The following is a 25,626-nucleotide window of genomic DNA, read 5'->3' as shown; positions in this document are numbered from 1 at the left end:
ACTCCTAGGTGCTCCAGACCAGCAAACTGTCAAAACGTCTGCTTTTATTGAGGTGTTCACACAGCACCTGGATCCTACTTACAGTCTTAATTCCTATGAAATCATTGAGAGTGCTGTTAGTTATTGCCAGGACTTCACAGAGTCACAAGAAGACTGCCCTTTTCACATGATCGATATAAACTCCAATTAAAGCTTGAACATGGTACCTTCAAACGGAATGCACTGACAATCAGAGCCCAAGAAAAAGAACAAGATAGTTAGCCCAAATACTTATAAACTGGTCTGTATGTCTACAATAAGTGAGCAGTTAAGTTAAAGAGAGTTGCTACTATTTAGCTTAAATTAAGATTGAGATATCCATCAGATGAAATTCTTTCACCAGAAAAACAAACCAAAGAAACACTGTATAACATGTATCTTTATTTCATCTGTTCAGCTGTTAATATCGCACCTCCCTTAACCCCAAACCTCCGTTTAAGGACCGTGTAGGTGGTCTTAAACCTTTGTTTGGGAATCACTGCATTCATGCTACTTTACACTATAAAGGACTATCTTTATTTGGCCTGAACAAACGAAGATTACATGAAGCCGTTTTAAAATAAGTTCTTCGATAACATTAGTAATATACATACACATCCTAAGGTTTCCTCTAGTCAGTGGGAAGTAATGAACACCGCAGCGTACTGTAGCTTATATGAAACTTAAAATATCCCTGAGTGAGCTGAAAAAACGCAGAGCACTAGAGAATAAGAGTGTTGTGATTATTATAGAGTGGAACAGTAAACACTGCAACCTGGAATTTAGCTGACCGGATTGAAGTCATATAGCTTTAAAATAGATTACACAATAAAACATTCACAGCCTACTCAGAGGGAATTTTATGAGAAACTGAGGAACATTGGCACGGTAACCTGTTAAGCCCCAAACCATCAGGCGAGCACAAAACAAAACAGAAACGTACAGTAAATTCTGCCACTACCTTTAATTATGAGGTTGAATGTTCACTGTGCTGTGCAGACCTGATATATGGACTTCTTTCACATCTGGGATGAAACACAGGCCAGCTGTGGCTCTGGCAGAGCGCCATCGGAGGTCACCACAGGGCCTGGAGTGACTCCAGCTGTTTGCAAGTAGCCCAGATGATATATAAACTCTATAAACAGCTTGAGACTGTGAAAGTTTGTGGCAGGAGCCAATAAACCGTTAAGAGGGATCAGCAGCATTGTCTCAGTGTAGATGGTAGCTCGGGCTCTGTAACTGTGCTGAAAACTGAAACGTTCAGAGGGTTGAATTAGGACAACAGAGACTGGAGAGAGAGAGAGAGAGAGAGAGAGGAGAGACCATGCTGCAGTAATTCCCAAGGGATATGTGAGAGTACTTGAAAATTAAAGCTCAGCTGATCTGTAGCATTTTAACACCACTAGCTGCATGTGATGTAACATGAAACCAATTAGCAAAAATAATAAACAAACATTTGAAATGTTAAATGAATAAAATGGTTAGCTGTGGGTATGCTTAAATGGTGAAAATTTGTTTGATGATCTTTACTTTACACTTTCATAAAACTCACGAAACTGGTTGTTTCTAGGATTACAATGCCCCAGCTGATATGACCCAAACCTGACTCACTTGAACACCTTGTGAGATTTTTTGTTTTGTCAGACAGCACTCCCTAGTACTGTGCACAGAAAACTAGGTGAAGGAATATATTTTGCAATGTTTCATCCCGGGACGCACGGCGGTGTAGTGATTAGCCTCGTTGCCTGTGAGGGTAAATGGTTGTCTGTCCAGTAGGGGTGGGGGAAAAGATCGATACTGTATAGTATCGTGATATTTTGTTTGCTAATAATGTATCGATACAGGGACAGCAGAAATCGATATTTTGTTACAAAAAGGTTTTTGTGCTCTGACTTCAGAGCATGTTGATCCTTTTTCTGAGCAAGAATCCTGACATTCCTTCACTGTCCAAATGTGTTTAACTTTTTTTTTTGGCAGCAATAAACATGACAGTTTACTTATTTCATTTTAAGACATGTTTTATTTTAATTAAGTTTAAAACTTTTTTATTTGATGTCAAATTATATTTTGTTTTCATTTACTTTCAAATTCTTCAGTTGCTGAAGGGGCTGCATAGTTTTCACAAATTGCATAGTTCAGAATAGCTATAATTGTACCAGATGGTTGCATTCAGTTAAGCTGGACTAGACTGTAATACAAACCGTAATACAAATGAGAGAAAGACTGAGTGTGAGACTTTGTTATTAGATAAAATGAATATTGATAAAGTTTTCCTTTATGTATAGAATCTGAATATCGCAAAATATTTTTTAAAAATTGCAATAATATCGTATCGTGCATTAAGTATTGTGATAATATCGTATCGTGGGATGTATGGTGATTCCCACCTCTACTGTCCAGGGTGTACCCTGCTTCTCGCCCTACCTCAGCTGGGCTCCAATGCTCCCACGACCCTAAACTGGCTAAGCAGAAGTGTTTGCATGAAGAAAGATCCCCCTTGCAGAAAACCAGAAATTTAGTATGCACTTAAGACTTTCTGATAGCGTGTAACAGCCCAACAGCTTATGACCTCTGTTTATTCCTTTAATTTGTCACCCATGTTTAAGCCAAACCAAACCAACCAAAAGTTTGTTCCAACCAAAAGTTGTAGTCAAATAAATGTACTAGGTCGTGTCTGTACATGAGCCACATGCTGCCTCGCTGGGCCAGAATATTACAACTGCTGCACAAGATTGAGCTGAAAAGTAAAGAAGTAAAATTTCAATCTGTAAACGTCCACATTCACAAGTTTTTCCACATTTTGTCAGTTTTTTTTTACATTACGGAGAAGCACTACTGCTGTGCTTAAAACATATGCATCAACAAAGCATGAAATGAACAATTTGATCCTTTCTGTGTGTGTGTGTGTGTGTGTGTGTAATGCCGTCCTTTCTGCTACAAAATACTGGAATCTGCGATAAAAACCTAAAGTAAACTCAAATAAAGTAGTCCATCAGTTACCAGTGTAGACACTGCTTCTTAACTTCAAAGCAAACAATTCTGTTAATGTGTAAAATGAATTCAGATCACCCCCCCCCCCCCCCCCCCACCTCTTTTTCTTCTATTTTTTTTTTTATTTTGTAAAGAGCAAATAGGCTGGGAACCGCTGCCAGTCACACTTTACGAGCGCACACAGACAGCAGAAACAGGCAAATGAGACGTGATGCATAAAATAGTAAACTGTTTTATTCTTTTTTTAACCATGCCACTGAACACTGACGCATACAGAGTTGTGCCTGAATCCACACGGAGAAAACACTTTCACACACTGTGTTACAAAGCTGTAATGAAGAGGGATTTTACTGCACACATGGCAAGAAGAACAACCCTGATTGGATACCAGGTCGAGCTTTGATCTGGCCCTGAGGTAGACAGACATTGACATAATCTAAACAATGCTAATCACATCCTTCTAGGACACATCAAATAAAAGACAGCTGTATTATCACAACATAGAAAGATCAAAGAAAAAAAAAATCCTTTTCAAACAAAAGTGCTCTATTTCTTTTGGTCCACCGAGGAAAATCCATTTATAGTGCATGTTCATGTAGAATAGATACAGTGAATGTGTTTTCATGGCACTGAGTGTTGTTGGCTACTTAAGAAGGCATTGGTAATGCCCACAGATGCCAAGATTTGCTATACACACTGTTTTCATCCAAAGATGTCAGTCCATTGTCACTTTGAAGGGAACAATTTGAGACAAGCATGTACTTTTTTTTTTACATCAAAAATTGCTTGGAACTTGCATCAGAGTATCAGCCACTATCACAGTATGTTGCTTCCAATTGCAATGTTCAGACAAAGTGGATCTACATGGCAGTCTATCTTTAATTGAGTAACAATAAACAAACACCCAGAAACAACTACCAATAGCACAGACCCATGTACTCAAGCACATCAATGCTCTACTTATAAAAGAGGCACAAGGGAGGGATCTTAATCAAATCAGAGACTTATAAAACACACACATTAAGATGTTTTCTTTTTTTTTCTCAAATCATACCAAATGTAAACAGATAGCAAATTACTGTAATACAAAAATACAACATGTTTAAATCTATAAGGCCCGTGTTAGGCTCACATAAGGGAATAACATACCATGACAGATTTTACATTACAGCTACACTACAACTGACAATAACCTGCTCATAGTAATTCAGTGTCAGAATTTTCTTTTTGTGTTTTGTTTAAAAAAACAAACAAACAAAAAACGACTTTTTATGTTTTCTTCAGTTTTCTTCAAGAAAATTCTGATTCTGTGATTTTTATAAGACATCTATATATAGTTTAAGGGACAGTTCACGACAAAAAATCAGATTTTCTGGCTGTTAGTGCCACTCGTTTGTTTCGTTTTAGCGCGAGCCGCCCAGTTTGAGAAGACAACGCTGCTTGGAGATGTCGTCCTTCTCTTGAAATTCATCAAAGTAAATAGAAATCATTATCTCAATATGCAAATAAAAAAAATTAATCAAAACACAAAAAGCTCAGTTTTTTCATATATCAACTATGCCACACGGCAGTCGTATCAGACGGCAACACAAAAGGCTCATGCTTGTGGCTGAGCTGTAATGTTAGCTACCTGCAGGCTTCTTTTGGTTAGCGATTACAGAAACTACAGAGTAAATAGTCCCTACATGAAATTGCTCACAACAGAGTTTTGGGGTTTTGTTTCTTTTAAAGTAACCGGGTCAGTCTCTGTACCATTTGATTCCATCATAATCAAGAGAAGACAAGCATCTCTATAAAAACTGGGCGACTTGCACCAGATGAATAAACAGCACTACAGACCAGAGGAAAAATACCTACATTTGATTTTTGGATAAACTGTTCCTTAAAGGATTTTTTTTTAATAAAAAAAACTACACAGAAAGCCGTGTTGAGGCATTTTTTTACACACTTTTTGACCATGTAATTTATGATGAATTCTAAAAAAAACCAAACAAACTGAAAACGGCTGATGGATGAATAATTTGCAGTGGATTTAAAACAGTGAAAAGCGAGGAGAGGTAGAGCTCGCTCTACTAGAAATCATCCCAAGAGACATGGACCGTCTGATGAAAACCAGCACATATTTGGTAACAAATAAACAACGTATAAATAGCACAACCTTATTACAAGAGAAACTCAAATTGTGAGCCAGCTACCCCACCCACCTGAAACAATAACACCCACTGCAAGAAAGACAAGGCAATTAAAGAGATCAAGCTTATGAGGTCAAAACGTGGCAGCCATTCAAGTAAAACATGCAGAAAATAAACAACTCAAATAAAAATCCAACAGCAGGAGAAAAAACAAAAAAAAACTCAAAGCAGTCACAGGAAATTAGGAGAGAAAATGTTGCAAAGTTCAGCCAATCAAGCCTTCGTGGAATTATTTCAAAATCTACTGCACAATCATAGACGATAACTCGGGTTGTCTGATGGTTTAGCAATCAGTCAAAATGCTCCTGCTACACATACAGGTCAGCAGTCACAGCCACTGTGGCATTGATTTTAACCACAGTGGATCCATTAGAGATGCAGTGATTATCAAAACTTGTGTGCGAGGGAGACGGTGTGTGTCTATGTTTGTGCACGTCAGGGCTAAAACAGTTAAGTCATCAGGAAACTGTCAAAAATGTGATAATCGATTAATCTTGCAATATTTATTGGACTTTTTTGGGCAAATATCTTTAAAGAATTCAGCTTGTCAACAAAATGTGACTTCTTCTGCCCTTTTTTTTTCCTTTTAGAGTAAAAATAACCTGACTGATGATGAACATTGGTTGCAGCCCTGACGTGTACGCCCATCTGTTTTCGTGCTTGCACGTCTAATTGTCGGGAAAAAACAAATAAAACCAACTCAGTATCTCTTTGAGCGACATCTCTCCGTAATACACTTCCCAGTTCACCCAACAAGAATTCAGACTCTTTCAAAAAAACCCTTACAGAAACATTTCAAACCAGCAACACAGATTTTCATCCAACAGTGACCGTGTGCGTGTGAGTGTTTGTGCCAGTCAGACTGTGCTTGGAGTCCAAGTCCTGCTCAGACGTAACAGACATACAGGTAAGTCTTTTCTATCCTCCAATCCGCCGGCACCTCCTCGGGTTTGTGGCCCTTCATGTGCTTCTGCATGGCAGCCAGGCTGGGGCAGAAGTCCTGGCAGATGGTGCACTGGTACGGAGACGCTCCGTTGTGAGTGCGCAGGTGCTTGATCATAGCCGAGTAGTCTCTTGACCGTTGGTGACAGAGCTTACACTCAAATGGCTTCTCACCTGAAAAATTCAACAATACGGCATTAACCTTGTAGACCTGCAGCCAGATGAGACGGGACTCGCCTCCTAGTTTAGGCCGCTGCACTTTCAGAGGTGTGTTTGTCTGTCGGTGCTCTAGGGTTAGACCTGAATTTGATATTAACATTTCAAACCCTGAGCCATGAAATAATACTGGCAATATCTTTGTTTTGTTTTTTTAAATGAATTGGTTATTAAACCTTCTGATAATTTTTTTTTAAAGAAATTAAATATTAATTTGCATATATTAGTTTTAATTTGTATCATATTTGCTACATCTGGTATTTTTTGTAATTTGTTGCTTAAAAATGGGTGAAGGAAAAAACTTACTGATAATCTAGTACTCAAGAACTCTCAAAACTCACGTATTAAATATGATACAATTGGCTTTAAAGGTTTTAAAATGAGTCTGTCAGCATCCAAAAGAAATTTTCTCTCTGTCTTAAAAGAGGGACGTGATTAATTTATGTGATTAATATAAAATCACGTAAAAATAAAAAGCCTCACTATGGCCATTCTTTAAAGTACAAGATAACTAATGATCAAATGATTAAACTTATTTCCTTGCAAAAAAAACAGCACATTGTTAGCTGTAGAAGAAATGCTGTATTTTATTTATTTCTGTCTTTTTCCAAGGCCAAAACCTTAAATGCATTAGTCTAAATCAATACGTTCCTGCCCTTTCTATGGCAGGCATTCCCACTGAAGAGTCTTTAAAGTGATTTTCCAGCATAAAGATAGCAGGGCACTGTCGATTTTAGTAAGTGTGACTCATAAAGGAGTAAAATACTGCTTTTGTGGGGGACGATTTATACACATTGAATTATACAAACGGTGATAATACAGGTGATTGTTGGACTTTTCCCTGAATCCACCTGAAGGACTTTTTTCGAGCACGCGCTCCTCTCTGAGCTCTTACCTGTGTGTACGCGGTAATGTGTCTCTAGCTGGTGTTTCAGGCTGAACCTCTTCCCGCAGCCATTGCACTCGTAAGGCTTCTCTCCCGTGTGGATGCGTTTATGGCCCCTCAGCGTGCCGTCATCTCTGAAACAGCTCCCGCAGAATTCACACTCAAACGGGTGATCGCCTGAAAGCACAATCGTGTCACAGCAGCAGCAGCAGCCGCAACACCAACACAGCCCATTATCGTGAGAAGCATTAAAGGCTAACTTTATCCTTGGCTCGACACGGCACGCCACATATGTAGCTGCATAGGTCAAATAGTCACAGAGGCCTTTCCGCACGTGCATAGCAAACATGGGAAATGATGTTCTTTCAGACGTTGCTAATGTTATGACATGAGGACACTCCTCTTGGCTGTCGGCTAATAGCTAATAAAAGTCCTCCAGGCATGTGCTGCTCTGTTCTCTATACTGTAGTTAATCTATTTCTCTCCTAGGCTGAGGGTTTGACTCATCTCCAATGACCTATGTGCCTCATTATCTCAGTGTCCACAGCAACAGCCAAGTCAGAGGATACATTGCTCTCCTCATTACAGGCCGATTCTCCCCAATCCCCCACCCCACTGTGGAGCAGATGACATTTACAAAATGTTACTTCCAAGCAGAATGGCATACAAACAAGATACGCTGCCATGGCCAAAACTCCCTTCACTTCTGTCTCTTCACATCAATTATGTATTTCTCCTGTCTAGACATCAAGCCGTCCTGACAGCTGGGAGTGTTATTTAAGGTAAAAGAAGAAAGGGGGACATCTTTTCAGTAAATATCTCTCCGTCTCCTGCGGCACTAAGACTCACCCTTGGTAGAACACACAGACAAGTCATTTCCATTTGCTTTTCCTTCAATATTTATTTGGGTTTCCTCTATCATTTTGGGTGAACCGCACTAGAACTGACAGCCGTGAATTGCAGAGGCCCGAAGGCTGTCTAAGAACCCAAAATATAAACAGGATGAAATTGCCCAAAATATGCACCGGCCATAACGGTACAGTGCTGTCATCGCCGAGGTGAGTCATCTTATAGAGAAGGAAGGAGGGTGGGAGAGGATGCATGCAAATTGTCTTAAACCTTAAAGCCAATAACCCCAGGAAATTAACCCATATGCCAAAATAAATACAGCTGTCTCTCGTCTCCTCCTTAACGTATGCATGTGCCTGACACCGACATGTTCGCGTTTTATGACTGCAGCTGACGCTGTGAATAATGAGGATGGTACAAATGATCCGTCTCTTACCCGTGTGTGAGCGCAAGTGCCTTTTGAGGGTAGTGTGGCTTGGAAAGGGGCGCTCGCAGTGGCTACAGATGTAGCTGTGCATGCCTGCATGGGCCTCCATGTGCTGCTGCAGGGCCTTCTGGGTCTGGAAGCGCTTTGCACACAGCAGACAGAACACCGCCATGTCAGTCCCTGGAGAACGCGCAAGACACAGACGCACAGTTATTTCAGTACCATACACAGACAGGGCCTTAAGTGGGGAAACTGGGTCACTTCAACTTTGTGTGAGTCCTCTGAGGGAAAAGCTTCTTTCAAAGAGCAAGTGCCTCTACCTAAACTAACTCCCCTAAAAGCCCAGAGGCACTTTCAGCTGTGAGTCTTTATACGTTCTATTTTAAACCATGAAAGTCATTGTTTTCTTTAAGAATTTCCCACACAATGCAGAGCATGCCAATCACACAATCAATGGCTCCTTCCTGGTGTGTTAGATGTGTAATTATTCTCTTCATTCCCCATCAGGAGTCAGCTACAGCCTGTGAAGTCCTCTGTCTCTGTGCTCAAAGAGCAGCTGATAGTAGCTCCACCCTAAATGATGCCTACACTATGCGCTCTGTGCAGAATGTTAAGTAGTGATATCAAGCCATTAAAGGCAGGACTGCAGGAAAAAACACAATCCAGTTTAATCCTGTGTGTGACCTGGCATCTCTTTGGGGCTGCTTTCCTGTTGCACAGAGTGTGGGGAGGAATACAGATAGGGAGTCGCTGGCAGGCTAGTTTAAGTCAAAATGGCTATGTGAAGAAGATCCATTGGCTGTCATACAGTCAACATTTGATCTACAGGATGTGTACGCCAGCACGCTCCACTGTGACATTCACACTGATGCAAAATTCATATGTGCACCGGTGAGGGACTGGTTAATCAGTGGCATCGGACGTAATGTGCATGTCCTGGAGAGTGAGGCTTTAATGTGAGATTATGAGGTCCTTATTTCTCTGTCTGCACAGGTTGCAGATCATTTACAATGCTAGCAGGTCCCATTGCTCCTGACTCAGATTCAATCAGACATCTCCAGCGGAGGATCATTAGTAAACAGAGGACTGTGCCAGCACTTCATTGGAATTCAAGTGGGGTTGCTGTGTCGCATTTAAAATGCAGTCTGATGAGGTCCACTAAATCAAATCATTTGTTACTGTTATTGAAGTGCCTTGAGGCAACTGGCAATTAAATTGGAATTAACGCAGGGAAAGGGATACAGCACACTCATACTAAGAGGGAAGAGTGTCAGACACTTGCTTTAGGTTCAATCAAGTTAAAGACAAGCCTGTTCAAAGGAGAAAGAAAAAGAAACAAATCAAGCATATTCACATTTTTTTCAGGGATAAATCAAAAACGTTGGCTGAGTATTGTTTGCTCATCCGCGCATCACAGTTTGCTCAAACAATGAAAGACACTTTAACATTTCACGGATGACTGCAGTTTAGCTTAAATAAAGAAAGCCTCAGCTTCCTGTTTTGTTTTTTTCTCTCAAATCTTCTGAATTTTCACCCCCAAAACAAAACTTAATAAAACCGATCGTTCATAATCATTAACGGGAATAAGACGGGATGAAATGCATTCCCCGATCTTAAACGTCCTGCCGGGAGCCGATCTGATGGAATGAGCTGCACCTGTTCAGAGGCTTTAGCCTGTGCTCTTTTCCACAAAGGGCACACAATGAGGTTCAGGCCCTCATTGACCAAGCCCATTAGTCATAGGCTCCTCATGCAACTCCTACAATCCCTGTCTTTATGTTGTCGCCTAATGACCAAGGCCCTTTCTCACACATGGATCACAATATTTTAGTTGTAGACAAAAGACCCTCCAGTCTCAATGCCCCTGCGTCCTCCCCACTCCCCTTATTCGCTGACCATACAGGAAATCCTTTCACTGGCTAACCAGCTTCACTTTCTTTCTGAGTCATACCTAACGAATGCTGCTTTTGCTCTACGCTGTGTAACAGTATAGTCTGGATAATGATCTATCCAAAATGGTTAAAAACACTTAAGAAGCAGAAAATGCAGTCTCTGAATGACCCCGAGATGTGAAGCCTTCCTCCACTTTAACCAGCTAGCAGTAAATTCTTTCAACCAGCAGGGGGAGCGCTTTCTGTTCCAATGTGTCCACGTTACTGTAGCTGCAGGCAGAGCAGAGCCCTCAACCAACCGAGCAGCATATTATCCACCTTGTAGATACTTCAAAGCTACTTTAATTATCCTCCCTCTACTCTCTCGTTATTAACCGTCATATATTTTAAACGCCTGTTTCGGTGCAGCTTGCATATTTTCCTTTTTTTTCCCTCCCCTGTCTGCTCTAGAAGTTTTTACATCCTAGTTTCTCTGTGGAGGTAAACCGTGACTCCCCGACACACTCGCAGACACTCACAGATGTACATCCTGATCTTTCTGTCACCGACAATGCTGAAACTTGAGAAAAGGAATATGACAACTCTTCTGTCACACGAATCTCAACCCTTGATCTCGGGATGACACGCAGTGACAACAGCTCAGCAGTCGTTTTCGGTTTTATTCTGCGCAAGCGACGCTGAAAATAAAAATACCAAATAATGTCTTGAAGTGTAAACAAAAACCTTTGGAGGCGAGGAAGTGTTTGTATGCGTTAGCGGTGGCATTTCGCCTCACTGCGCTCTGTTAACTTTTGAAACGAAAAAGGTTTTGCGGTCGTAGAGTTTTCCAGTAAGCTTTGGTAATAAATGCTGGGGAGATTCTTTATGAGAGAATAAGCCCTAAAGTTGGCCGTCACTGCCCCCTGCTTTCTCACCCTTAACCAGACAATGGGTTTGGACTTTAGGCTTTAAGGCACAGGATGACCCCCTGACCTATGGCCCTCAATAGGCTAAAGACCACGTAATCAATAGCATTTCTCAAAGGCTGGAGCGTTGACTGAGCATTGTGTTTAGTGGGCGGGAGCTTTAACAGTGGGAATAATGATTTACTTTTAAGCAATTCTGCTACGAGGCAGAAAATCTAAACATTTACTGTGTGCGTTATGCGACTAAGCTGCTCATCTAATGCACAATTAGGTTAGTAATTGAGGACAGTTTGGGGTTGTTATGCGATTTCAGCGTATCTCCATGAAGCCGATGTGTATGCTCGTGTGATTTAACATAGTCTGCCTTCATGCATCTGCCACTTATTCAGTCCAACTGAGGTGGGAGCCAGCCAGGCTCTCACGCTGCCTAAGAAACAAAACCATGTGTCTAGGCAACCAGATAGGATCATGGTCCTTGTTGGGGTGAAGTGTTCAAGCTAATCCCTTCATTCACAAATAAGCGCAGCCTGTTTCTTTTCAAGCAGCAAACAAAAGTTTTCCCACCCTGAGATTCTGGGAGTAAACCCACGGCAAATTGGACAAGAGATTGTATCAGTGATGACCGCAAAGCTGTATAATTTCTTCTGTGTTAATCTTAACTTCAGTGTCCTGAGCCTACAGATTACACTGGTCGAACCGTGAAAAATGTCCTTTCTGTGTTTGCTGAAATATGCCGTAGACTTCATTTTAACAGCATCGGTCACAAATAACTGGCATTGTTTTAATAGACGCTTTCAGAATTCGATCCATTAAGGCATTTGTTTCAGCAAATTGTGAATGACGGCCGAGTCAGAGCTGAACAAATCACCTGCTGCTATCAAAACAACAGCGGATTTCACAGTTTACAATATTAGCATCAATGCTGTTCACGTCCACTAGTATGCAGTGTAAAGGCACTTTCAGCTACGTCCTCGGGCCCTGCTCGCCGTCTGCCGGCACACTGCTATCACCCTGTTAAACATACACAGCCAGGCGGGCTACGTGCTATGTGCTGGACCTCACATGACCCCGTGCGTTCAGGCTACTGTACGTGTTCATGCGGACAGCTCCATGCAGAGTAACAGTACAGTACCTTAAACAACCCCGGGCCCTCATCAGTAGACTGCTAATCTACCCGAGTGAGGAACAACCGACTCAATAATTAATGCAACATGAGATACGTTGCTCGTGTTTAACCACCATTCCACGGACCGGTTCATTGAGGTCACACACTGATTCATTCGCCTCTGTTCCTAGAACGTGTGCTATATTATCTATAGCTACTGTATTTCACTTTACATGAAATGGCAGGGCAGCTCGGGGCATGTTTGTGTGTGTGTGTGTGTGTGTGTGTGTGTGTGTGTGTGTGTGTGTGTGGTAACAGTCAGGGAAAATAAATACTGGGGGGGGGGACATAATGGCCAAACAGAGCGCAGTTCAGTTCAGTTTAAGGCTTATGCGAATTACAACTGGGTATTAACAGGAGGGTGCAGTATGATGACGGACACGCAATTAGGCGAGCTAAAAGGTCTGCATTAAGAGGGATGCATTAGAAAGCCTGGGCTGTATCTGAACAGACTACAGGACTGTTTAATTAGGGTTTGGACAGAAGGTAATATTATTCACTTGATGAAGCAGCCTGTAATGTGTGGAAACAGTGCAGCTGCTGTGAGTACACAAAGACAGCACTCTTATGGCCTTTTTTCTGTAGGCAAGGCAAGGTGGCAAAATGGTCAGCCAGCACAGTTTGAAGCACATACAGTCGATTTCTGTGCATGCTGGAGATAAGCTATGAGTCTTGGGTTTTCCAAAATGGAAAGCTAGGTGCCCCAGAGCCCTTACTTGCCATGATGAAACAAACCCCTTTGTTGTGAGAGCAATTCGGAGACAGATCCATTCTTTTATTTTGGGCACTGACAAGTAGGTCAGAGGAGACTATGACAGTGCTGTGGTGAGGAGTAAACAGCAGCACATGATGTTGTTTTCCTCCGTGTCCTGGCATCCAACACCAGCAGCAATCCTCCTGCCCTCAGGAAGTCCTCACATACCCCCTACCCCCCTTCCCTTCTCACAGTTCAACCCACCCCTAACCCTCTCCACCAAACCTCCCGCTCTCTTTGATCTCTAACTTCAGCAACACAGGGCCATTAACCTCTGACATATAAAAGTGGCTAAAGACTTTCACTGTAAACTAGTCTTGCGGCCAAATCAGCCAAATTGCCACAGAGTAAGGTCTCCCAAGAGCAGAATTATTTCCCCTCTGGAGAAGAGGTGGACGGCAGTGCTGCAGCTGCTGAGGTCTGACAAGTGTTAATCTGCTAAGGGGAAACTCATTTGGCTAACTGGTTATGCCACATGGCAAATTAAAGCAGAAGCTGCACGCTCGGCACTGTGTCTCTATCTTTTTTTGTTTTGTTTTGTTTGTTTTTTTTTGTTTTTTTTAGAAGAACAAGAAATAAAAACCAGGTGATTTAGAAAATGCGAGTCTCTGCAGTGATTTGGAAAATTTCCTTGCGTAACCTCGGCACAACTGATTGAATTACCTGTAGCTCATGACGAATGCCACAATAAGAGTCAGTAAAAAGGGTCATGCGTCACAGCGGACCAAGCTGAGATCATGACAAAATAAGAGAGTAATGCCCTCCTGCCCCCTGCTCTGGATACAGTGCCAAGCTGAAACCGAGCTCTGGATGTTTACAACTCAGGGAGATGAGGGTAGAAACTTCTGGGCATCGTTAACACCCCTCCATGTCCACATCCATTAACTATTCATACTGTGTGTGCCACCTGGAGTTACAGTTACGTGCCAGTGCTCCTGAGAGGGTTATCACCTTTCTCTGACAGTAGCAGAAAAGGTGTGGATTCGGACACTGTCAGGGATACATGTATGTGCCATCTGACAACAAAACTGTTGGGCAATAAACTCGAATTTAGGCAGATGGAAAAATGATGCATTCATTACAGACAACCGATAAACCTTTTTAGAAATGTCTTAATCAAAAAGAAAAATACCAACTTACTAAGAAAAGTACTGCACTTAGACAACATCTGGTTTATTTCTCGCTTGATTTTTAGTGCATTTTATTTAATCAGTTGGACACTTGTGTTGTTTGTCATTTTTATCTCCTCCTTTTTCCTTTTTCCCCCCTCTGTGAGGCACTTTCTAACGTTGATAACGACTTCAGCTCCCCGGGCATGTTTTTCCAAACTACGAGAGTCCAGATTGCAAATCACCATCCAGGTTTGTGCAGCCAGTCAGCCAGAAATATAACTATTTAAAAAAATACTTTGACTCATCTTGGTGCCAAATGTTAATGCCAGACACTCGCTGAACAAGAAGAGTATGTCATGCAAACATTTTGCCTGGTTTGAGATCACTGAAAAATCACAAAAAGGTGTCTGGCCTGCTGTTGAGTGTGTGGGCGTGAGGTAAATAATTTCACAGCCACTGTCATGAGGGAGGTGAGGATAGTATGTCTGTGAAACTGTAATGCTGGTGCTGTAAAGCTACTGCTGTGGCAAAGTGGCATGCAGTGGGCCTGGATGCCAGGAGATATTAGTGGGTGATATGTGAGAGGGCCTCCCACCTCCCTGTTGATAAATTATGGAGCATCATGACAGGAACAGTTTAACCCAGCCAGCATGACAAGCCAGTTTAGACCACGATCACGAGTCCCGTAGTCACGGCTTACTCAACAGCTCAGTGCATGCTGTCCAGGTTAAACATTGTGTGTGTGTGTGCGTGCGTGCACGTTGAGAAAGCATGTACACATGTTTGTAAAGTACCTGTGTGTGTTTGCCTGTGGGCTTCCAGAGCGTCCTCTGAGGAGAATGTCGCTCCGCACTGATCACACACGAGCGCCTCTGCAGGAGCTGTAGACAAAATCAAATTCAAAAGAGTGTATTTTGATCAGACCTGAACACAAACATGTGTTTGTAATTGCAGCCTAAGTCAGTTAATTTCACATTTAAAGAGGACTGTGGAGAAAAGCAACGAGGCAACGAGAGGGGGGGGGGGGGGGACAAAGAGACGCTGTTTGAAAAGTCAGCAAAGAGCCTTGTTTGTCACACACTTGTGCTTTTCAGGTGTTAACACAAGGAAGCAAATGCGCGGAGTACAATGGAGCAGTGGAAAGCGCCGTAAAAACACAACTGGGGACAAACAAAAGCACCAGACAGGGTGCAATGGCCCTTCTTCTTGAAAAAAGAAAAAGAAAAAAAAAAGAGCAGAGCTGAAGAGTTTTATTTACCGTGCCCTGTTATCAGTCTCTGAACAGTGAGCAGACTGTATGCCTGAGAGGCCACAGAAGGACTGGGTGTTCTCTCTACAGCAGACGCTTCCCGCCTGCGGCACATCCCTTTATCAAAAAAAACCACTTCAGAGTCAACACCCCGAATCCCACCGCATACACTGTAACTACAGTTCCCAGTTCACCTTTGGAATGCCCTTGTCTATTCTGATGAAGACATGAGAGAGACAAGTATGCACGCTGCCAGCAGAAACGTTCAATCCTTGTTCTGCACTCACCTCACACCTGCACAGACAGACAAATAAGACAGATATGCACATACGCACACACGCGCACACGCTCGCTCTTTCTCTCACACACAGCTGTTTGGATGTGGGTTGGCTCTCACAGAGATGTAAATCGGTTGCAGATCCATACTGGCCCAGGGCTCATTCACTGATCTATTTTCTGCTCAGCTGGCTTTAAATGAAGTTAAAATGACTCATTAAAACACCCACAAGCTTTGGGAACTCTGAGCGCTACAGCCTAAATGTGGTCCTCTTTCAACTCTTACGATGCCACTATACAGAGACACTCTGCCACTGTTCCCAGTGCTGCACACAAATACCAAAAAAAACCAAAAAAAAAGAGAAAGAGCCCCAATCTGTTCATTTCTAAAAACAACAATTTTTGAAAACAAACTGTTACTGTTTTGGAATAGTGCGTTTTGTTACACGGCGTAAAAATAAAGCTTGCTTGAGAGTAGTGTTGTTTAGTAGTAACACTAAAGCAGAATTTGCGATCCTGATGTTGTGTGACGCTGTCCGGTGTGGTGTGTTGTGTTGTGTGAGATTGTGTGATAAGGGAAGAAGAGAACATAGTGCATTGTCTTGTGCAGTCAAAGGCACGGAGTGTGCTCTCATCCATAAACCATCAAACTGTCTCCAGACGCGGCTGCAATCGTCCTCCATCAAAACACTTTGTCTGGCATACCAAAATAAGAGCCAGCATCGAGCTGAATACCAAATCAGCCCATTAGAGCAGTGGAGCACTCGCTCCTTAGCAACCAGCGGGATCTAAGGCTGCTATACCGAAATACACAGTGACAAAGAAATGAGATCCACATCTATCTCTCTCTTTTTTTTTTTTTTTTTTCTGTAGTATTATAGGTTGACACATTGGGATGGAGAGAGTTTATGCAAAAAATTCAAATTAGGTTAAAGGTGCTGCTGTTACGGATGTCGCTGCGAATTGAAAATCAAAGCGCGTTGTGGTGGTCGGGGTAATGCAAGACAATATGTGTGTTTAGGGTTATCCAGAGGGTATAAAAGAGGAGGAACAGAAAAAGGGAGGGGGATCAGGTGAAGTTTAAAGAAGCAGATTCTTTCTCTCATCCGTCAGCAGGATGTCATTCCAAAACAATCCTCACAGAGAAGGCGGAGAGGACAGGGACTTTGCCTTGTCTGTACACATAATCCAACTGAGGTTTCTGTTTTAGTTTCATTTTTAGTCCCTGATCTCTACCCCCCCCCCCCCCCCCCCCCCCCCCAAACTACCCGCCCCTCCTCTCTCTCTATTTTGGATAAAGTAGCTGGGAGAGCAGTCAGGTCTGATTAAGTCTGCATTTGGGTACAGTGTGTTCCTGGACACACATCTGCGAGCGAGCCATCACACACGCTTCGGAACACTGGCAGAACACCCAGGCCTGCCGGCAGCTGATGATGTCATCACTCAGAAGGGGCAGAGCTGGCGAGCTGCCAGAGTCTCCGAAAAAACACAGAAACGATTCAAACTGAGAGAGACTAGAGAGGGAGACGGAGAGAAGAGAGGGAGGGAGACGTGCATAGACCTAAGCATGGAAAAGAAAGCATGATCCAAGTATTCGGAGCAGCACTAACCGGCATGGGGAGGGGAGGGGTGGAGTGGGGGGGGGTCGTAGCATGAACAGGTGCATTTGAAAAGCTGCACTACTGTATCAAGAGGGTTGATCAGCTCTGAATGCTCTGAGATGAGAGTGTGAGAGTTACTAAGTACCTGTGTGAGACAGCATGTGCATCCTGAGCCGCATGCTGTCCTGGAAGTGTTTGCCACAGTATTCACAGCCATTGCCCTTCTCCTCATTATGGAGCCTCCTGTGGAAAGACAAACACTAATGTGAGCGTGTTAACGGATTCAAGAAACGGAGCGAGACTGCACTTTTGATAAAGCAAAAAAAGCCGCAGATTCGAGACACTTTTATTAAGGTCTCCCAAACCTAGAAGCATCATTGTAACAAGAGGAGCATGTTTTAATTCCGGCAAGAATCCCTCGCTGAATGCGGCATCATTAGCGTAAGAGGCCCTTGGAGTTGTGAATCACAACGCATGAACGCTAAAAGAACACAGACAATAGGATATCTGGCTAATTTCAGAGCGCAAACATACGCGTGCCTCCACCCGCCAGCACTGCAAGACACTGGGCACACACGCAAACCCACTCAGACTAGCGCGCGCGCACACACAGACGGCGCAGGCACGCAAACTCGCATCCCGACATAATATGCACACGCATACACTCCTCCTGTAACTGCAATGAAAAGGAGAAAAGAAGATGATTCGCTGAAGCTCCGCCGGCAGCAAAACCTATCATATCATATCACACACACATCCAAGCATGCAAGGCATCTGTACTGTTATCCTTGGATCACCCCGCCAACAGCAGAGCAAATGGCCTAAAAAGTCTGTGGTTAAACACACACTGTGCTCATAATAAATGAGACTTAAGATGTCATTTAATTTAGATGAAATCAACATTAACGCCGTCAGGAACAAAAAGGAATCCTTTTAGAGCTGCAGGCCCAGAAATACTCCATGTAGTTTCAAATTTGACCAGCTTCTGTTCATACTAGATTCTTATACTATACTAGATTAGGTTTTATTTAGGACATCCTGGTGGTCAAGCAGTCTGCGATATATGCAGTTATGTTACAATCTTTGATTTTTGGCAGATGCTTCCTAATATTTGTTAATGTGCTTAAAAAAAGATGTTTGAGGTAGTTTAGAAATCGTGTCCAATACGATTGCTTACAGCGAGGTCTGCAGCACATGTTGCAGAGTAGCATCAGTGGTTTTCATATTAAATAGAGAGAAGTACACTACTGGAAAAATATTTTCCTATTCAATATAACTGGCATTCTGCATTTATAATAAGAAGCATAATATTACTATTAAGTTCCAATCGCATTTGAAACTAACTTAAACTAACTTCACTCACCGTGCATCAATATGTAGCTGACATTTTTGTCATTTAGTTGCATAGATGACCCCTTAATTACAGAGGTGGGTAATTAATTTTCCCAAGGGGCCACACGAGAATCTCTTTAAAAGCTTATTGGCGTGGCCCTCCACAGCAGTCCCATTTTTCTGTGTGGCTCCTGCACGTCTGCATATGTCATATGCCGATCACTGGCGTTCTGCATTCCCACTGGTCGTCACTTTAATCACTCGCTTCAAAGCTGAACTCACTTTAGCTTGGCACCCGCCCACTTCGCATCACTATTAGCTTTTTCAGCTGTCACTGCTACGAGTCACCGACATTCACTGACTGGTCTCTTCCTTTGTTTGACGCTGTTTGAAATATTTTGAAGACCAAAAAAAAAAAAAAAAGATTTTGTGACTTTTTAGTTTATTCGTTGTTATGTTTTAAATCATACCATATATGGTTAAATGTCGATATCAGCTTCTGCCCTAAAAGAATAATTAACTGTCGGGCTCCAAATGCAATGAAAGGGGTGGACTTTGTGTCCTGCTGGTCTGGGAGTGGGGGCGGGGGGTCGGGGGTTAAAGGCACTGACCGTGTAATCATAATGTTTTAAAGTCGGAGTCCAGCTGCGAGCAACTGTTGCGTTTGATTTTGAATTCATTCCACGTCTTCCTGCCCTCATTTCACTGTCATTGAAACAAAACCGATAAATTATTTGAAGTTAATTAATTTTGGAATATTGAAAAGAGGAGCTTTTAATTTGATTTTAGCGGCTGTTTAGTAACCTTGAAAAGTTAGTGGAACACTGAACTGTTCATATTATAATTTCAGCCTCAAGGCTGCTGGTTTTTTTTTTTGTTTTTAAATGGTACATATTTCCCAATTGTTTATTTATTTTAATCATTCAAACCAAATTGATTTCTTTTTCTGAAGTGTTTCATACTAAAACTGTGCCAGGAGATGCCTCCTGAACAACACCAGAAAATGTCAATCTGCAGGCCAGGTGTATGCTCAGTGACCTGGTTACAGACCTACAGCAACTTCATTACATCCTCAAGCAGTGCCACCACCGCAGCTCCTTGAACCTGCGGACATGAGCCTGTCTCCGTGAGTAAGCTGTGCGCATCACTAAATATCCCACAGGATGCATTGTTTCAACAGAGTTCTGGAGCGAGGCTGAAATGTCAGCCACAGGCATGAACAGGGAAACACTGCGATCCTAATCATGGGTTAGCTGCACATTAGGACTGCAAACTTGTTTCTACCGACTGATGATGAGTCAAACGCTGACGAGCTCGCACAATTGGAAACATCTGCAATCAAGTTAATGAGAGCTGTCATCGATCCGGTTAATTTTTTGTGTACAATGACAAAAGGACAAGCTAATAAGTAGGGTAAAAATAAACAAGAACAATACAAAAAAACAACAACAACAAAACAACAGAGCCGAGTCGTGAAGCAGAAGTTATCCATCATGTTGCTGAAGCGTCCAGCCCGGTCCCTGCTGAGAGGATCCTGTCTGCTGATGCAAAGGAATGCATATCAAATAGCCTGGGAGACAGACTGTTGTGTGAAGCGCACTTCTGCACAGATAATCAAACAGAATTTAGAAAATGAGGCTTTGTAAATGACAGCATTTTGCGACACCAAGGCCTCTTTATATCAAACCCCTCACAGAGACTCGATTCAAAAGTTGCCGACACGTCTCACTGTTAAGACACGAGCGCAGGTGTCCCTGAGAATAAATGAACAAATTCTCAGATGCTGTTTCAAGCTTTTGACTCGCATTATATTCACTGAGAGAGGGGGAGGGAAATCTCGAAGATGTAGAAAAGGTTAAATTTAAGAGACACGTGTCTAGCATAATCATTCATTATCACAATAAGCACAGATCCACCTGCACGCCCGTCTCCTCCATCTTTTATTAAAGGTAACGCACGACTGTCAGTGAAAATGTTGAGCCGCAGGAGAGTGTAGCAGTGTTTCTTCAGCACAAAAATACAACAAAATATTTTGTGATTATTAGCTATTGAGCCTGGCGTTTTTAAAGTATATTATTTCATTTTGCATTAGTTAAAACAAGCCAGATTAAAAATAAACAGCACAAATTAGTGTTAATGGTTGTTTTGTGCATGTTACCTGTGCTGCTCCGCAGCCTGCCGGCTGTGCAGCTGGAGCCCACATTCGCCACAACACTGCTGGCCTTGAGCTGGGGCCTCGTGCCTCATCCCTGCTGCAAACTGGCCGAGCCTGCTCAGGAGCTCCCTGTGCAGCAACCCTTGGTGCAGCAGGCCGCTGTAGGTTCTCGGGTCTAGTGGCACACCCAGGGTTGGGGCCACAGAAACAGACACTGGCATGCCTTCCCCTGTGTGGTTGGATGGCACAGAGTATATGGAGGCCAGGTGTTTCTCAGAGATCCCGGGAAAACAGTCAAGAGTGTTTCCTGCCATTTGTCCTCCATCCTCGGGGCCTGTGTGCAGCTCTCGAGCACTGGTGATGACGCTACCTCTCAGGGGCGTCCCCGGGCCTTCGTCTCTAGGCTGGTCTGAGATGCAGCTTCCCTCCCCTGCACTGGAGGATCTGCCCTCGTAGCTGTTGGCATCATCCACCTGCATGCGCTCTAATTTTATACTTCTGGGAGGTTCGTGGGATGAATCCTGGGCTATCTCTACACCGCTATGCTGAGCCTTCTGGGAGTTCTTCATGTCTACCACTGTGTCTTGCTTGGGGCTCGATTCAGGAGCTGCTTCAGGCTCTGGGCCAGGAGAGCTCCTCTCAGTCATGTGGTACAGTGCCAGGTGGTGTAGAGCTGTGGGACTGGTGTGGTTGGGTCCATCCTGTATGGAATGCTTCTTGGACATCAGCATTTGCCTCCAGTGCCTGGCCCGGCCATGGTCACTGTGATCTCCGGAGCTGTGATTCCTGACCGCCACTTCCTCACTCTCCTCTGCCTGGATGGTCTCCAGCACCTTCAGGCACTGCTCCTCCAGGTACTCGATCTCCAGAATCTCAGCAGCATACAGCAAGTCGTCCAAGTCCTCCGCTGTGGCCTGGAGCGAGGCGGTGTAGGCGTACTCTAGGATCTGCTGGAAAGTCTTGGGGGACAGGAAGTCCAGGGCGTAGCGCAGGCTGCTGCGGTGGAACAAGATCTCGAACATTTTGCTAGTGCAGGCCAGGACGGTGCGGTGCGCTGGAAACTCTTGGCCATCCACTGTGATAATGACATCACACAGGGTGCCGGTCAGACGCATCTGATTAGCCCGCTGCAGGAGCGTGCTGGAGTGAGTGGGATTGTGGAGTTGAAGAACACCCATGTTTGTCAGACCCCCTATCCACTCGGACCTTTGCTGAGCCCACGCATGAGGTGTGGCTGTCCTGCCTGCTTTGCTTTCAGTTCGCTGTAGGTCTGCGTTTTGGGGTGGAGGAATGAAGATGGAAGACTGTTAGAGCCCATTTCACGTACAGTATGATGCAAAAGGCAGATGATTATACTCCAGGGAACACACCAGTCAAAAGCAACTTAAAATGGTATTAATGAATATTATATAAAGTGAAAAGCAAACCCTCTACCCCCCTATGTGATTTTTTAAATTATTTTATTTGATGCACCCTACATGCATTTAAAAAAAATACCAAAGGGAGACAACAGGTCGATGAGCGCAAAGCAACAGTTTCCACTGCAGGTGATTAGTCTGAGGTTTCACTGAGAGCGGTCACGTCGCTGTAATAACGTCTGCATACTGAGAGGTGACGGTTCAATTTATCAAGCTCCTCACACATTCATCCATTCCTTCAACAGGTAGGCCTGCTATTAACAAAGCCCTTCAAGGGCTGATTAGTTCATTTAGGCGGCGCACGTTCATGATTAGATGTGTTACAATTAAGCGCCCTGCTTAAAAAAAACGAAAGAAGGAAAGAAAGAAAAGAAAAACAAAAACCCGAGTAAGTTACCAAACTGGCAAAGCACGAAAATAAAGCGCAATCCGCGCATGCATGGATTTTTTTCTATACATCCAAACGGCTGAATGAGTGTCTGAATAATCCCTGTTTGATGTTTTGTGTAGTCGGACCACTCAACGGCACCTCGAGTGATGCTGACGGGCTGCATCCTCAACTAACCGCAACATCAGAGCGCATCAGGTGCAGACGCACAAATCCACCTGATTATCCAAACACATTGCGACAAATTAACCCTGCCTGCGCGCTTTTCATTTAAGGGGACGCGACGGGTTCGAAAATAAAAGACCCAATTAGAAAATAGTCCAGAGTGCATCACAGTGGCGTGAACAGTGTGCGATACAGTCTGAGCTCATTCAAGTTTGGAAAATCCTAAAGCAGTGCGCGGACTAAACTTAAGTGGATTTCCACATGGTTGCTGCAAATCGAAATTATATCAAGGAGCCGCAAAGCTGGCATTATTGTTCAGTGTTAATAATTAAGATGAGGAGGTCTCAAAAGTAGTTCATCAGAGCTGAATCACCTGACAGAAATCAACAGTGGACAGAAAAGAGTGGCGGCTGTCAGAGCTGTTCTTACCTCCGTCTCCTAATGTCCTCCGCTGATTATCCAGGCAGTATCATGCTTACACATTTCACAGTACCCGCTCCAAACTCAGTCCTGCTCCAAGTAAGCAAATCATCACCCAGCCACGACAGTCAAACCAGCAGGGGAAAGCGAGACTGCCGAGGAGAATTTTCAAAATAAAACGACGGCCAGAGCAATGCGATTAATAACTGTTGATCTAACTGACTGTTATTATCAGGTTATAATTACAAACGTAGTGACTGTGTGGCGTTAATACATTGTTTCCAACATGCTGTAACTAACTCAAGAACTAAATCGTTTCAAGACCCAACACTATGATCACAGTAAGAGGGGCAAAGTGATCGAAATGCGTGCAGAAAGTATTTAGTGTGAGTCAAAATCGTTAGTATTCACGTCTTTGTAGATCGTTTCAGAATGACACTCCTGGAAAAACGGCACTACATGAAGGAAATTATAAAGTTGAGTTTGCACAAATATTCTGTGCATTTTATTCACCTAAATACTGACACATACATCAACATATTTTGATCAGTATTAAATGATGTAGCCTATTTTACACAAATTACTGGGTTTAACTCAAAGCCCTCACGTGGAAACAAAGGTAGACAGAGAGTAATGGTTACACTTATGTATTTTATGTAGTTAATGCAAATATTTTGTAACAGACGTAGAGAATATCATTTTATATTTGAAGACAAATAAAGAATGCGATTCTTATGAGGCTTTGCTTCTTTTTCGTTTTTTGCCAGCTACAAGGTTGCCCAACTTGTAAAGCGGTGTACTTTAATCTTTAGTATTTCAGTAAATGAAGTGGAAAAACTGGCCTGCAAATATGCTCTTGTGTTTAGGTCACTGAATCTGTTGCATCCTGGTGATTTAGTGCTTTAAGATATGCAACGTGTTTCCTCAGCGCTCCTAATTTGCATCTGACTGAGGAGTTTTGATTAAGTAATCCTTTACCATCCTTTTGTGCTTTTCCTGTGCATCTCTCTCTTTCAAAGGTAAAATATGAGACAACGATAGATGAGGGTAAAAAAAAATCCATCCAGTGCCTATTTAACTGTGTATGATTTTACCTTGGAAGTCTCAGAAATATCTAGACTTCTATACATTTGAGCTGGAAATGCGATTTTATTTACGACCCTGCATACCTCCTAATTTACATATATTAACATATGATTTTATTCACCTGGACCAGCTGCAACTTTTAAATGGTCCTGCTGGTGGCTTACACAAATGCAGATTACGTAGATTACAGGTTAAATGAACTGAATCTTTATTGGCCAGCGGCACTGGGAATAATGTAAGTATGAAAGTATGTCAGCTTGTGGCATGAATAAAGAAATGGGTTACTTCATACACGGTGAGAAGTAAACGCTGTGTCTTTGTCGTACGCACAGCTTGATTAAAATAAGTTTGACAGCAGGTTGAGGTTTGGTCTCTCTAAAGGGCGCTCAGCGTGATTTTCGTAACCCTGCATGAATATAATGAAATATTTCTATAGAAAATAATTAAAAATTACTTTCGCACCGAGTACTTGCAGTTTTACTTTGAAGATCCCACCGTCTAACTTCCTGTCTCCACAAGGCTGCTAGTTGCTGACTTTACCGGCTGCAAATCATCGCCGGGCCGACGTCACGGCTCGGTGTGATCGCCCTCTACTCCTCGGCTCTCCATCAAGGCTGCGGTCAGAGACATCTACAGCGTTTCAGAACTAGTGACAGGCTACAGGCGGAGGACTAGTTTGTTTTCCTGAAATAAGAAGCACACTCTGATTAATTCAGTGCGTTTACGCATCAGCCTGGTTCGTGCGCACAGGGCACACCGGGGAGGCGGAGGGGGGATGAAACTGCCTAAGAGGGGACAGTGGGTCGGTGTGGCTCCTGAAACTGGATGCCATACCGGGTCGCTGTGGTTGTTGACACTCTGACACAACACTGGTTCATGTCACATCAGAGGTACTGAGGGGAGCCGAAAATATCAAGCCCTCACTGGTACATAGTTTTGTCCGACACTCCAGACTGGAAGTACTAACTTTATTCCTGGACAAGCGTGCGTTACGTAACACGTGTTTACTTGTTCCCCCATCTATCCGAAGCATTAGCCCGAGGGACTTCCAGCACTAACATAACCTGTTTGCACTGTAACCTTTCTAAATCGTCCTGTGTTTCTATGACATGGCGAAACCAAGAGGGGTTCCGAAAAGTGGGTGCTTTCTGCCATCTACTGTTAGAAATCTGTCACTGCACGCTCCG

At 43.1% G+C, this 25,626-nt stretch overlaps 1 protein-coding gene across 2 annotated transcripts; it reads right to left on the bottom strand.

The window, feature by feature from the left end:
• Positions 1-3,227: 3,227 nt before the first annotated feature.
• zbtb16b (zinc finger and BTB domain containing 16b) lies at positions 3,228-25,198 on the bottom strand. 2 transcript variants are annotated; one of them, XM_035912377.2, is made up of 8 exons: positions 24,902-25,198; positions 23,363-23,505; positions 20,966-22,232; positions 17,621-17,718; positions 15,144-15,230; positions 8,531-8,701; positions 7,255-7,422; positions 3,228-6,317 (listed from the first exon to the last, which is right to left on the bottom strand). In XM_035912377.2, exons 3-8 carry the CDS (start codon positions 22,138-22,140, stop codon positions 6,088-6,090), a joined length of 1,929 nt encoding a protein of 642 aa, XP_035768270.1. In that variant the 5' UTR covers positions 22,141-22,232; positions 23,363-23,505; positions 24,902-25,198; the 3' UTR covers positions 3,228-6,087. The 2 variants fall into 2 exon arrangements, with proteins under 2 accessions (XP_035768270.1, XP_087707185.1); XM_087851059.1 differs by lacking the exon at positions 24,902-25,198 and having other exon boundaries at positions 23,363-23,813.
• Positions 25,199-25,626: the final 428 nt, after the last annotated feature.

The sequence above is a fragment of the Neolamprologus brichardi genome, chromosome 14, assembly GCF_056152115.1.
Source record: "Neolamprologus brichardi isolate AB-2024 chromosome 14, ASM5615211v1, whole genome shotgun sequence".
NCBI classification, from domain to species: domain Eukaryota; kingdom Metazoa; phylum Chordata; class Actinopteri; order Cichliformes; family Cichlidae; genus Neolamprologus; species Neolamprologus brichardi.
Note: the sequence above shows the minus strand (reverse complement) of the source record. Positions and strands in the feature narration are given on the sequence as shown.

Excerpts from the sequence above, each read along its gene's own strand:
- zbtb16b (XM_035912377.2), bottom strand. The coding sequence starts at position 22,140 with ATGGGTGTTCTTCAACTCCACAATCCCACTCACTCCAGCACGCTCCTG. Across the intron at positions 8,702-15,143 it reads CCACAGGCAAACACACACAG|GGACTGACATGGCGGTGTTC; the intron begins GTACTTTACAAA and ends CGCGTTCTCCAG. Across the intron at positions 6,318-7,254 it reads ACATTACCGCGTACACACAG|GTGAGAAGCCATTTGAGTGT; the intron begins GTAAGAGCTCAG and ends TGAATTTTTCAG.